Source organism: Ascidiella aspersa, chromosome 1 (assembly GCF_963924565.1).
Source record: "Ascidiella aspersa chromosome 1, kaAscAspe10.2, whole genome shotgun sequence".
In the NCBI taxonomy this organism is placed as follows: domain Eukaryota; kingdom Metazoa; phylum Chordata; class Ascidiacea; order Phlebobranchia; family Ascidiidae; genus Ascidiella; species Ascidiella aspersa.
The window spans coordinates 2860467-2873852 of record NC_139447.1 but is presented as its reverse complement, the minus strand read 5'-3'; the positions used below and the strand labels follow the sequence as shown (position 1 = coordinate 2873852).

At 39.3% G+C, this 13386-nt stretch overlaps 1 protein-coding gene across 1 annotated transcript in view; it reads right to left on the bottom strand.

Moving 5' to 3' along the window:
* Positions 1–89: 89 nt before the first annotated feature.
* LOC146166551 (SH2B adapter protein 3-like) overlaps positions 90–13386 on the bottom strand; it is a 28071-nt gene continuing 14774 nt past the window's right edge. Inside the window, exon 9 of the mRNA XM_083389033.1 lies at positions 90–4766. Coding sequence (XP_083245159.1) covers positions 4447–4766 — 320 coding nt within the window. The 3' untranslated portion in view covers positions 90–4446. The remainder of the gene's footprint in view (positions 4767–13386) is intronic.

Sequence of the window (13386 nt, the reverse complement as noted above, 5' to 3'; positions counted from 1 at the left end):
TTGTTGAAAGTTGGAAGCCGTAACCCTAGACCTGATCCGCTGCAATCACTGAGCTGAGCAAAAAGCAAGGGGCGAAGCGGCCGGTCGTGACAAGCTATATATTTTCGCATCAACTACACCCAAGTATGCCCAGCCGCCAACAAGAAAAGAACGCAAAGTGGGTAAGGGTGAGCCCGGGCTGGGGCCAGGGGGTTTACATATGCTGAGAAAAACTTTTGGGGGGCACGAAAGGGGGTATTGTACAATGTGGGGCCGTGCTGATAAGACACGACCGACGTAGCGCTGGGCGAACGAAAAAAGAAAAACGGGTAAGACGACGAAAGAATAAAACGTCTGGAGTTCGCGATTCGAAAAAAGAACAAGCCGAAATAAACGTGACAAAAAACGCGCGTAGATATACATCAGGGAAAAAACGACGGAAAAAGTTTAGCACGCAACAGAAATGCACCTTTTGAAGCGAGCGAGGGATGGTTGTGTCCCGTCGCCTCTCCGCACGCAACTCTCACGCATAAACGCTCTGAAACACACAAACGGAAAAAGGCAAGAGAAATTTACAAAAAAAAAACTCAAAAGAAAATGGGTAGAGCTTTGCGAGAGGCACCTCTGCGAAAAATTCGCATCGAAACGCGACCAAAACCTTAAAACGTTGCCCCCTTATTGTTTAGGGGAGGGGAATTTGAGCACTCGTGAAAGTTCACACAATGTACGAGCGCTCGACAAAAGTGAAAAAGCAAAGGAAAGCAAACACAGAGAGAACTGCACCTTTGACGCGAGCGCTTAAAAAGTTCGGCGACGCTGTACAGCTTTTCAAGCTGGCGAAAAAAGTGAAAAAAGCTCGGACCGGGAGCGTTAAAAAAGGTGCGAAAAGCAAGCCACGGGTGCTTGTAAGCAGTTGCGCCGAGGCTACGTATGATACAGGCTTGCTGCCGGTGAGTCGGGTTCCTGGCAGTGTGTTGGGGAGGGGGTCGAGTCACGCGCGCACACGGACAACGGAGAGACAAAGCACAGACCAACAAGCATGCTGACCGGATAACGCACATATCCGAGGTTTTTCCTGAATTAAACATATATTTCAACAGCAAACTTCTATTTGGTTGTTGGTACTTTAAAAGGCAAAGTTGTTTTAGAGCTTGATTAGGCTTGTTGGTATGAAAAATGCCACAAGATTTTTCACGTCCTTGCAAACTTGGGGGGCAACTGTGAGTTGAAACTGTGAACTAATAATAACGTCAAAAGTGTGCGGAGAGCAAACATCGTGCACAAAGAGTCACTCGTGTGGCCAAGTACGTTGGCCTTAACCCTGCCGTGTTTAAAAACGGCCGCTGAAAGTGCAAAGTTGAAAAAAAAACTTAGTATTGCTGAAACTTATCGGCTTTTAATGCGCACCTAAACCATCGTGTGACATTAAAAACTAAGCATAAGGATAAAATTGCGGTATTATGCTTTTCTGTTGAGATACTGTTACCGTCTGATTAGAAAGTAGAGTCTTTGAAACTTATAATGTCCTATCCCTAATATTTATTTAAAAAAATTGTCGGTCTGGCATTTCATTCAAAAGTCAAAATAACATATTTTCACATGTGCAGTTTTTCACAAGAATGAAATACCAGTCAACCTTAAATATCAAAATTTTGCGGGCTTTCTTTTTTAAAAACCGGCTGGTGTCTGTTTCCAAAACCAAGTTGCCGCGAAATACGGGCGTTCTGATTGGCTGCTCTGGCCGCCGACGTAATGCCGGTTGCTGGGGGGCAAAAAGGAGGCGCGGTTAAAAGTCGGTAACGGAAAACGGCTCGCGAACGAAAAGTGCAGTAAGGTAAAAAATAACAAGCGGAAACGGAAAACGCCAAAAACCAAAAACCAATAAAAAACGCGCGCGGAAAATAGTACAAGTGAAGTGATTTGATGAAAATGGAGCGATTTCGACAAGGTTTCGCCGATATTATGGAAAAACATAAGTTTTAATCAAACCGCACCAGAATTTGACGTCTTGTACTTTTCGCTGGACCGTTCAATTTCTCCAGACGATTTTAAACTAAACAAACACGATTATTTTTTTTATTTTTTGTAACTTTTTTTTTTAAATACATGCACATTTTAAGTTTCGCAAGTTTATTCGAAACCTGAGTGGGGGAAAGCAGTTGTGCTCCTTGATTGGATAGTGCGGCTTATAGCTTTGACCAAAAACGTTTCACTTTGGTGAAGCGTTGGAACCTTTTGCCGGAAAAAACACGAATAAACAGTTTAAAATAAAAATCAAACAAGATAATGTTAAAGAACACTTTTTGATCGGCGAAGAGCGAACACCTTTGCTGTTAAAGAAAGTAAATAACCTTAGTGGTGCAACTATAGGGGCGAGATTACACGGTATTGGAAGAAAGGCTATTTTTAAATCTCTGAAACGCTTGGTCGTTTGTGTGCTATTCAAATAACAGGCGGTAAGTTTTGAAAAAGAGTATTTTAACTTTTTTAATATTCATTTTAGTGCAGTGGTTCTCAATTCGGGTACATTAAGAAAGTTGCAAGATGTCCGCAAAACATCTTTTTAATGGTTTGATTTTAAATTTCTATTAGCCGGAGCGCATCAATTCTCGTTGAATTTTAATAACAATAAAGCTCTTGAAAGCTTATAAAAACTGAAAAGTTTGTATGATTTCTGATTATAATGTTAGAAAAAATAATTATTCTTCGGTGATATTTTTTATTTCCATGTTTAAAAAATCCTGTTTTAAAAAAACGCTGTTGTTTCAAAGATTTAAAAGGGTCCTTTGGGTAAAAGTGTTTGAAAACCACTGTCAAATACTCTATTTTAGGGGTGGATTTTTAGGGAAGCGAATAAATAGGTAGGCGTGACAACAATATTTGATTTTGACGTTCAAAAAAACTAAATTAGGTTCAGATTGCGCAATATCCCGATCACTCGCAATCACGTTGTAAGATAAGAAATGACCAAAATATTAACTGACGTTATTACGGAAATTATAGTACGATTTAGAAGAAATATTACCCTGGTATGGCGAGGGTTTATAAACCGTGGCCCTCGGCTCCCATTGGGAGACCAGAAGGCAGTCTTTTTTGTAATAAAGTTTTTGCCAGTGTTTGGTCTATTTTAATGATCACTTTAATTAAGTTTTTACGTGGTCAGTTGGAAGGTTAGCTTCCGGGTACGTGCTTTTAAGTGGTGCACTCGCAGTGTTGTGCCCGGTATTTTTGTACGCACGTGGTCGCCCCCAAAAAACGAAACAAAACAGCGCTAACGACGGGTAGGTGGCGCCCGAGGGTCGCAAGGGTAAAACTGCGGAACTTTTGCGGAATTCGAAGCGAAACACGATGAAAGAGAAGTAAAAGCTAAACGAAAAAAACGAAAAAACAAAGATAAAAACGCGATTATCAACGGAACTGACCCGCTGCGTTAAAACCAGTGATTCTCAAATTGTATGCCTCGAAACATTTTTTAATTAGTGAGAATACACTATTTATATTCCAAAGAGTCATGTAGACACTTAAATGTACACTATCAATTACGAAAAAACTAACCATACAATGGTATTTGCCTATTGTCGTGTTCTAAGGGCGTTTGTTAAGTTATTCTAGTGTTGTTTTGTAGAAAGAAAAACTGAAAAAGTTTTGAGAACTACTGAGTTCGCGGGCTTGCCTTACACATAAAACGGGGGTTAAAAAAGCGGAAAAGAAAGCTCTGTTAGTGACGTAACAATAGCAGGCGCTCGCTGCGTTACACTGTGGAGAGTTTCCGATGCTGGCATCTTTCTACACCTCATTGACGGGAGCGCGTTGGACGTATGTGACGCAGTTAAACAAGCATATGACACCGGCTGAGGCCGTTTTAGGCGGACGACCGCAAAAACCAAAAGGGTTTCACTTGCAGACAGGCAAATTATTACAAAGGGCTGGGATTTAGGGGGTACCTACCCATTGCAAGAGGAACATTTGGGCCCATTTTGCGATACACCTTCTGTTTTAATTACAAAGGTTATTTTTGTTTCTCTGATTTCTTATTTGTAAGTTTTGAGAAGTATTTGCTCGACCAAGAAAGTTTTCATACTGAGCAAATGTTTGATGAGTGATTATGGAATTTTAGGCCGAGTCGAAAAAATCCCTAATGAAATACAAAGTTGTGAAATTATTAAAGCTAAGTCGAAACTACACATTTTATTCATATAACCTATTAATGTTTTTGTGCCTTTGCAATTGTGTTATTTGTGGCTTTCCAAAAAGCAAAAAAAAAACTTGAAAAATTTAAGTTCGATATAAAGAAAGAGTTATCGCCATTTAACACTACCGGAATAAAAGAGAGCTCAAAACGGGTTAAAAATGTCGATATTTACCTTCATAATAAAGATTTCTGTTTTTTCAATGAATAATGGTAGCGACAAAAAAAAAAGAAAAGCAAAAAGGGAGTAGGGGTGTCCTGGCGCATGCGCACTGCGGCTAGCTGAAGGCGTACGCGTTATCAACGGCCCTCACGTGACTCGACGAGCACGGAGCTTCGTCATCCGTGACGAAATGGGGATTCCCCGATGACGTCACGGCCGACGGCGAGGGGATTTCCCCGCCCGAGTCGTACGAAGGAAGGGCGTGGCGATTGTTGGTGGGCGGAGCACCGGAAGTCGGCGGCGGACTGGGCGTGACGTCACTTCCGGCGTTGGACGACGATTGTTGCGTCACTTCCGGGTGTCCGTTGCTAATGGCGATGTCGCTGGAGGCGCCAGTGAGACGCAGGTCGCCGTCGGTGGAGTTCGGTCGATGACCTTCGAATATAGGGAACGTTTTAAACAATCGAATGACGTCACACACCGGGTTATATGGCGTCACACATCAAAAGGATTGCAACGTCAATGAGTGGACTTTTATATTCACTTTCGCAAATCTGATTTTTTCGTAACAAAGTACGAAGTCACAATCTGAAATCCGTACGATGTTTTCTTATGACATCACACTTGGATTTTCTATTAGGTCATACATTACATTACTTGATGGTTCGTAACAATGTCACAACTTGGTTACTTGTTTATTACCACTCGTGAATCAAAACAAGGCTGAAAAAAAGGCTTACAACATTTCGTTCCCGGCTACGCAGAAATAATCTGTATTCCGCATATCAAACTTTTCTCACACACAAGCACATTTATGGTTCGCGACCAATTGGTAAGTACTTCAATATACCGTTTGACAGTTTATTACAGAACACGCGGGATTAAGTTTTCCATTACGTAAAAAAGTTTTGTCTGAAACGGAAAAAAAAATCTTAACAGATCAAAAAAACAAAACAACTTTTACATCAAGAGACGAAAACCCAAAAAACTAAAGCAATCCAGAAAACGTCTGCGTTCTGGGCTAGCTTACGAAATCGTCAATTACGAAAGCGGCTTAGTTCGCAGCCGAGCGGTTGCTAAAAATAAGCACCGATGAAATCGGATCGTCGACTTAAGGCAGGTTTCGCGCGACGCTAAACACAGGTTTGTGTAAGACGAGGTGACGCGCAACTCGCTTGTCTAACGTCTCTGATCTCAGGGCCGCGGATCACAGTGGTTTTTGATAAAGCATTTCGATACCTTTTGGCTAGTGGTTCTGTGTGATAGACGGGATTTTGTATTTAGTTTTTTTTTAGTGTAAGCGAAGATGGCTTAATTTTGAAAAAATATATATATTGCGTGACCTCCTACAATTTTGTTCAATGTGCTTCGTAAACCTTTTAAAATTATTACATGGCGTCTTGAATTTTGTTTACCAATTTGTTGTCCCTTGAAATATTGTTGTCACAAAAAAATGTCACTACATAAAGACTGAGGGCAAGTTCAAAACCAAAATTTTAATTAAGTTACTTTTGTATAGCGCAGTTTGTTGAGCTGGGTTCAATTGCTTTGTTTTATTCACTTCACTCTGTTTTGGGTTGTGATTGCGACTGAAATTCTATTCTAGCACCCAAAAAATCGAACCCAAATGGGTCCTTGAAACCTCACTGGGAATAACTAATCTAAACAATGGGATTAAATGTGTTTTTTTGATTTTTTTTACACATCTGTGTATCTTAAAAAAAATCTTGCTCGTTAATTGCTTTCAACACAAATATTTGTAACACAACAGAGAAGCAAATAAAACTGTCGTGAGAGTGAAACGAAGGCCAACTGCCGTGAAACAATTTTTGCTTATTATTGAAACGACTTTCATATCTTTTGCACATCAGCTCAAAAAGCAAAAAGCAATATCCAAGATTAAAAGCGTACTTTTGGCCACTCGAGGGCATAAATTCGGCGCCAATATAAAACTGGGTAAAAGGGCGCATTTTTCAAAAACCTTTCCGCGTAAAACTGATGCCCTGTAATTTGCTGTGGCACTTTGCAGCCGGTAGACGGCCTAAGGCTATAGCGCAATGTACCGTGAATGGAATCAATGGTAAAGCCGAATTGGCCCAAACTGAATAGGCCAGTATACAGGGCTATTATTAAATTGGATTTGACGCACGTTCATTATTGCCAATTTTTTTCGGTTTATGAACCTTTAGTTTTTCTTACTGCTTTGGTCTTCGTAAAACAACGGGTTCTTATTTCCAAGCATATATATATATAATGTACAAATAGTTTTTCATTTCAACCAATCTTGTTAGCGACAAGCATAGGCGCCAGCAATTAGGCCGACCTTAATCTTGGCCGAAAAGCTCATTCGAGGTATTTTTAGTTCTCCCTATTGTAGTCATTACTTTTTTACGCTTCAGGCTTCCAATGCAATATTGTTGCGTTTCTTCAGTTATTTTCAGTTCAAAAATACCAGTTGAGCGTGCCTGCGTGGCTAAAGGACCAAATCGCGTTCAGTTTTTTTCACCACAAAACACATAAAACAAGTAACAGGTCCCCGTTAACAAGCACTTTGTGTCAACTTTCTGTTCGAAACAACCCTATCATAGCGGCGCCGGTCATAAACTTCGCTGACAAGGCCAAAAACGTCACAATGTCACGGCATCATCAGCACAAAGGGTACTCCCTTGTTGCGACACAATGGCCATTATGCGCGGTCGACTGGTCGCGAAACGATTTTTGATTTATAGCGGCGTATATTGGCTCAAGTGGTAAGGCGGTTGTCACGAAATGCAGCGAATTAGCGGGGAATTGCAAACCGGGATACTACTACTACTACTACTACTACTACTACTACTACTACTACTACTATTGTTGCTCTATTTGCAAACACCGAAAATGATAAAAATATCAATAGCTTTTGAAATATTACCGTTTAATTTTATCACGCCTGGTGATCGGACGATTTTTTGAACGCGGAAATTTTACTTATTCTTAACATTTTATGTGTTTTTACTCATTGAGAAGCTTGCTAAACTTGATAGCACCTCGTTTTATAAAAATTATCGAAAGCCAAACCAAACACACATACAGATGTTTACAATAAAGCAAAACGTTTTACTCAATGTAAGAGCTTTTGCCAGACTTGCTAAACTTTTTTTGTTTAAAATGTCTAACGATAAAGGTCAATATTTATTTAAAACCTATTTTAAAACTGGTTTGTATTTGTATATTTTTTTTAAGGGGACAAGGCAAAAAATGAACGCCCTTCAGCGCAACAGACTTTACACAAGTTTAGTTTTTAACTCTTCTAGTTCGATGGGAAGCCGCTTATCCATCGAAAACCTACACTAGAGTGTACACAAACAAACACAAATTGAGTCAAATGATAAACGGCTTGCTTGTACAATGTAATGTATATAAAGGGAAGCTTGTTACGTATGCCGAGAAGCTAATTAGCGCGGTGGACAGTAGTACGTCGAAATTAAGCCGAGAGTGGCATTATGGTTATTAGTTAACAACTGAGTTGATACAATGACGATGTCACTTTACTACGCGGTTTGATTTATAAACGGGGCCTAAAATGTACTGTTAAATAGTAGTTTTTATTTACGTGTTCATTATCATGTTAGCTGGATAAAAAATTAATTAGTTATTTAAATATCTGCCACTCATTTGAATGAAAACTTTTAAGGAAAATTCATAGGCTTTGTAGGTTTATAGGGAAGACCCAAAATTGAATGTTTTGAATATAATTTGAACACAAAATAATATAATAAAGCCTTGTCAACACAATTACAAACTTTAGAAATTCATTTGCAACGTCAGGCCGCAAAACCACATTTATTTTCTCACATTGAAACATTTTTTGGAATTCGTTTGTATTTAGAGCTTGAAAGGATGATTTTACCAGCACAACTTAAAGAATAAAAAAAAATACAAACAAAACTTATTCTTTATTGCAAAAAAAATTGTTTTTTCGTCTAAAAAAATCATTTTTCTGTGAAATAAATAATAACACAGCCGCAATCAAAATCGAGTTTCTCTGTAGCGCCACAATAATTATGAGCGGCGTCGGAGGCGGACGACAACGGAAGGTGGAATCAAGCGAGAAATCCGGGCAAGGCCAGCTAAAAATAACCTGACCCACTTAACTCGGCGCACGATTTGACTCGACCGAGGGACAAGACGAGCCCGCGGCGAAATTGCGCAACAGACTTGAGTGACGTTTGCGCGATTACATAGCGTTCGGTCAGATTTTTCGGCCGGTCCAATTTTTCGCAACTATGTGTATTTAGACTCGTTTTAAGTTATGGGAACCTTGCGCTAATAGAATCAAGTTGAAACTGAAAATCACCCGGTAGCTCCTTTTTTATTTTTTCAACACGTTTTTAACACACTTTGAAACCACTAAGGCTATTCAATTATATTTTTAACTATTCAATTATTTTTTTCCGGTTTTAACTCAGTTTTTAACTTAAAATGTCAGAGGCTTACGTTTTCAACGATGTTTTTTTGTTATTTTACTTTTAACTCTGCGCTAAAAGAATCCGATTAAAGCTGAAAATCACCTAATAACTAATTTTGTTTTAGTTTTTCAAAATTTTTCACCTTTAAAACCGAATTAGCTTTAACCATTCAAATCTTTTTTTGTTTAGTTTTAACCACGTAACCAACTTTAAAACCCTAAAGGCTTGTGTAATTAACATTATTCCTTGTTATTATACTTTGTCCTACTTTTTCTGACTTCAAAACGCCAGGAGGTCAAGTATTTTAACAATCACTTTTACGTTTTTTTTAGTTTTTCATTCTTGCCAACATTGAAACGTCAAACCGCTCACATTTGTAACCATTATTATATTCAGTTTATCCACCCTTTGCAAACTTCAAAACGCCAAGGGCACACGTTTTTTGATAATTAATTATTTTTCAGTTGTCAAAGCTCTATTAAACTATATTTTTTTAGTTCTATTTAAGCTTTCAAAGGCTGTCGTTCAGAATAAAAACCAAAACCGCCGGAGAATTTCGAGCACTGCGGTGGGCCGATACGATCTGGCCAGACAAGCCAGCAGCATCGGATCAGTAAAGCGACGTTGAGCTTAGCGGACCGCAAGACATCGACTGCGCGGTGGTGAGCGGCGCGCTGCAAGCCGCTAATTTGCGGCGGGACGAGCTGTAATTGCAAGGCGACGTTTTTTTTTCGGTCGGACGTTTTGCCGTCTGCCATCTAGCCGTTGTGCTGGGTGCACGTATAAAACTTCAGATAGCTTTTTTCGGTCGGGCGTTTTCCAGTCGAGCCGGAAGTCTGTTGTGCTGGGTGCACGTATGATACTTTCGGCGAGTATTTTTTTTCGCGTGTATTGCCGGCTGAAATTTGTTTTTTTTAACGTCGAGACAGTTTGTGGCGCTTTATTTTTTCTCGATTGGCTGCCCCGTTTTTGCAGAGTGGGAAAATGTTTTACGAATTTTTTTTGCGAATATTTTTTGATGATTCAAAGATTGAAAAAGCGCTCTTTATTTTTTTGAAAAACCGTGACCTTTTTAGGCTGGAATAGATATTTGGATAACAATACCTACAAAAGAAAATTGAATGAAAAAACATACAAAAACAGTAAACTCTCACGCATTAAAACATAAAAAAAATAAAACAAAGTTTGATTATATTCGGGACATGCTTTTTATATGACCAACTACGGAAACCATGAAAAAATTAAAGGATATTCACAAAAACTTTAAATTAGGGAAAACATTTCACATGGTATGGGCTTTAATCAAGGTGTGAACTTCAGACCTTAAAAATCGAGTGTATAATCGACGTTTAATAAAAAAAACGCAAATTTCAGTTGCTGATTCAATCATTATTTAACAATCAAACAACGTGTTTACCCACAACTCAAAATAATAATCTAAAACCACCCACCGGAAGGTTTTTTTATTTCCTAAAATTTAGTTAAAATAAAATCTCAGCATATACAATAGCGTATACAACATACATTAGACAAAAACCATAAGACCATAATCACAGGATACCTATGTGCATTCCATGGCTAACATATCCTTGGTGGTACCTTTCCCCAAGTATTGTGACTTGCTGTCATGATTGACCAATGGCAATGATGGTGTCTTACCACAGACGACCATGAATGCGAAATATAATGTTTTACATACACACAAAACAAAAATAGTCTTGTTTGCCGAAATTGTTTTAAAATAGTATTTAGTTGCAAAGGAAAAAAGCTGAACAATATTTTTAACCGGTATTAAAGAATAGTTCACCATAAAAAATTTATAACGCATCTCCAAATTAGCTCGAAAGTAGCCTTTCCAGCACAACCACGTAAACAAAAAACACCAATAAACTACTACAATATTGCTTGATTCGGTCGAACTCGCCAGGTTCACGCGAACTTCACTTCACGCGTATAGGCATTCGGTCACGACGCTCTGGGCGCATGCGAAGCACAGATCCGCAAGCGTAACTTGCTCGTGTCAATACACACACTAGCTGCTGGCTGTGGCTCGTGGTGCAATGATGCGCACGTGACTCTTGCAAAGTTGCTCTCGGGATTAGAACTTTGATTGACAGGCGAGCCCAAGCGACTAGGGACAATTGGTAGCGGGCGAGTTTGCGATCAACTTCAAAAATCAGCAGGCTCCGATTAGGTTTTTAATGTTTAATACCATTGCTAATCAACATGATTTTTGTTTTCACACCATTGTCAACTTCGAAATTTCAAAGCTTCCCATTTTTAATCAATTTTCGGTACTGTATTTTGTCACAATTGCTTAGTAAGAAAAGCAATAGATTCAGAATATAATTAAGTTTTCCGTTTTTTACCAGTTTTTTCACTCTATGACAATTTAACCTTTTTTCATACTCGTGAGAACTTTAAAACGAAAAACGTTTTAAATTTTAACCATTTTTATTTCGTGTTTATAGTTTGACCCTAATTGTTATTCAATAAAAGCCATTTGGTTCCATTTAAACCAATTATTTTTCTTCACTGGTCAAATAAAAAAGCAAACAAACGTTTTAGAAAAAATACAGAAAACATTTTACAATAAATCCGTAGCACTTATTATCTTAAATATCGATTAACTATTCGGATTACGAGTATTTCGGCATTTGTTGAAATTTAAAAAGGGCACCCAAACTTTCCTAGCGTTAAAATTTAAATTTCGATCACAGGGGGCAGGAAAATCTTTTTGCTCTCTGTCTCCTTGGAGTTAATCAGGGCCTGTGTGGCATCAAACACAAACGTTTTTTGCGAGTCTTTCGAATTCAAACCAAACTCGAAGAGGGGTTATTGTGTGAGGGGTGATCGCACAATGCTAGCGGGCGCGAGAGTGCGTGGTGAATTTGTTTTACCCAAATTTCTGCGAAACTCGAGTCCAACAAGCCGCGCTGACGCCACAGAACCATTCAAAGTTGCCAGACAGGCGCTGGGCCTTCCTACATGGGAGCCTTGCACAAAAACATTGTGCGAGCAGCTAGCGACACGTGTATATCTCGGTTCGCCTTCCCCAGCTAGCAGCGAGCAGCTGTATCTGGGTTAAAGGTCAGGGCTGTGTTGGTAAACACGTCGTCAGTTGTTGGGCTTTTGTAGGCTTGTGTAGTGGCAACATGCTGCGGTCAAGATTAGGTAGGCCAACTGCTGCGTGTACTTCTTGGATCGGTACGACCGTAGTCGGGGCATAGTATTTCGTGTTTTGATTTAAATATTTATGCTTGCACTAGCGCATGAGAAATGTTTCGGCAAACCAAGGTTTTTAAAGAAAAAAAATATTTTAAAAGCAATTTTTTTTTAAAGCAATGCTTTTCAAGTACTGTCGTGTTTTTTTTAAATCCATGCTTTCGTTAAACAAAATAAAACGATATCTTGTTTTTGAATTTGTTAAGCAGTCACGTGTATTTTTGTCCCAAAACCAATGTTGCAAGGCGTAGAATAACTTCATTGTACAGGAATATCAAAGCTTATACAAAAGTACGCTTCGAGCGATCCTTTATTCATTTTTAACATGTGCAACCTCCACTCTTTACGGAAGTCGTTTGTACAAATGGCAACATCTGCAATTTGTCCTTAACACGGATTTATGTACTGCCATGTTAAAACGAGCCGTCCTTAATGCTCTACTACAACACAACAATTTCGAACCAGGTGAATTGCATCTACGGCGCTTATGCAGTAAACACTTGCAAGTCATTACATAAAACACACAAAAAAACGCCATTACGTTTCAACAAGTCTACAGCAGGGGCGCCATGGGGTAGCAAGGTTCGTAATTGATCGGTTTCGATTCCTATAATTGTTTTAGTCAGTTTAAGTTTAATTTTTTCAAGTTACGGGTGTTTTTTTATCAAGCACACAACCTACAATTTACAAGTCAAAGCAACGTTTGTGGACCGACACGCCATGGAAGACTGTCAGGTTGAAAAATATTTTAAACGCTTTATTTTTTAATATATTTGTTGTTGTGTTTTTAAGTGCATCTACGGCGCTTATGCAGTAAACACTTGCAAGCCATTAGAAAAAACACACGAAAAAACGCCATTACGTTTCAACAAGTCTACAGCAGGTGCGCCATGAGGTAACAAAGATCAGAGACGTCGAGTTAAGAAAAAAAGGGGATCTGGGTTTTTGCAATAGGTCGCTTTGCATGCTGCATGAGGATCACTCTTCGCGTACACGTGCGAATCAAGCACAGAGGAACACCTAGATTTTTCGGGCAATTTGCAAAGAAGCTGGCTGTGGCATACACGCGCTTTTTGGGTGGCGTCCGGCACTTTTGGCTCGTCGTGTTGGCTTAAACAGCGCTTGGCGGGCTTGAATTTGAACGCTGTGGTTATAAGTTGCAAGCGCTCGGCGTTGCAACTAGTATTACTTCCTTGTCCGTCGGCAGCATATTGGCGCAATGTTGCTCTTGCTTTGAGGTTAAATGGGGTGCTAGAGTTCGTTGCCTTCTATAATGTTTCGAAGGCTTTATGTTTTTCGATGCTATCTACTAATGCCGTAAACAAGGCGTTTCGTAAACGACCAAAGTCCCAGTCAAGTCGTTTTCAAAATAACTTAACACC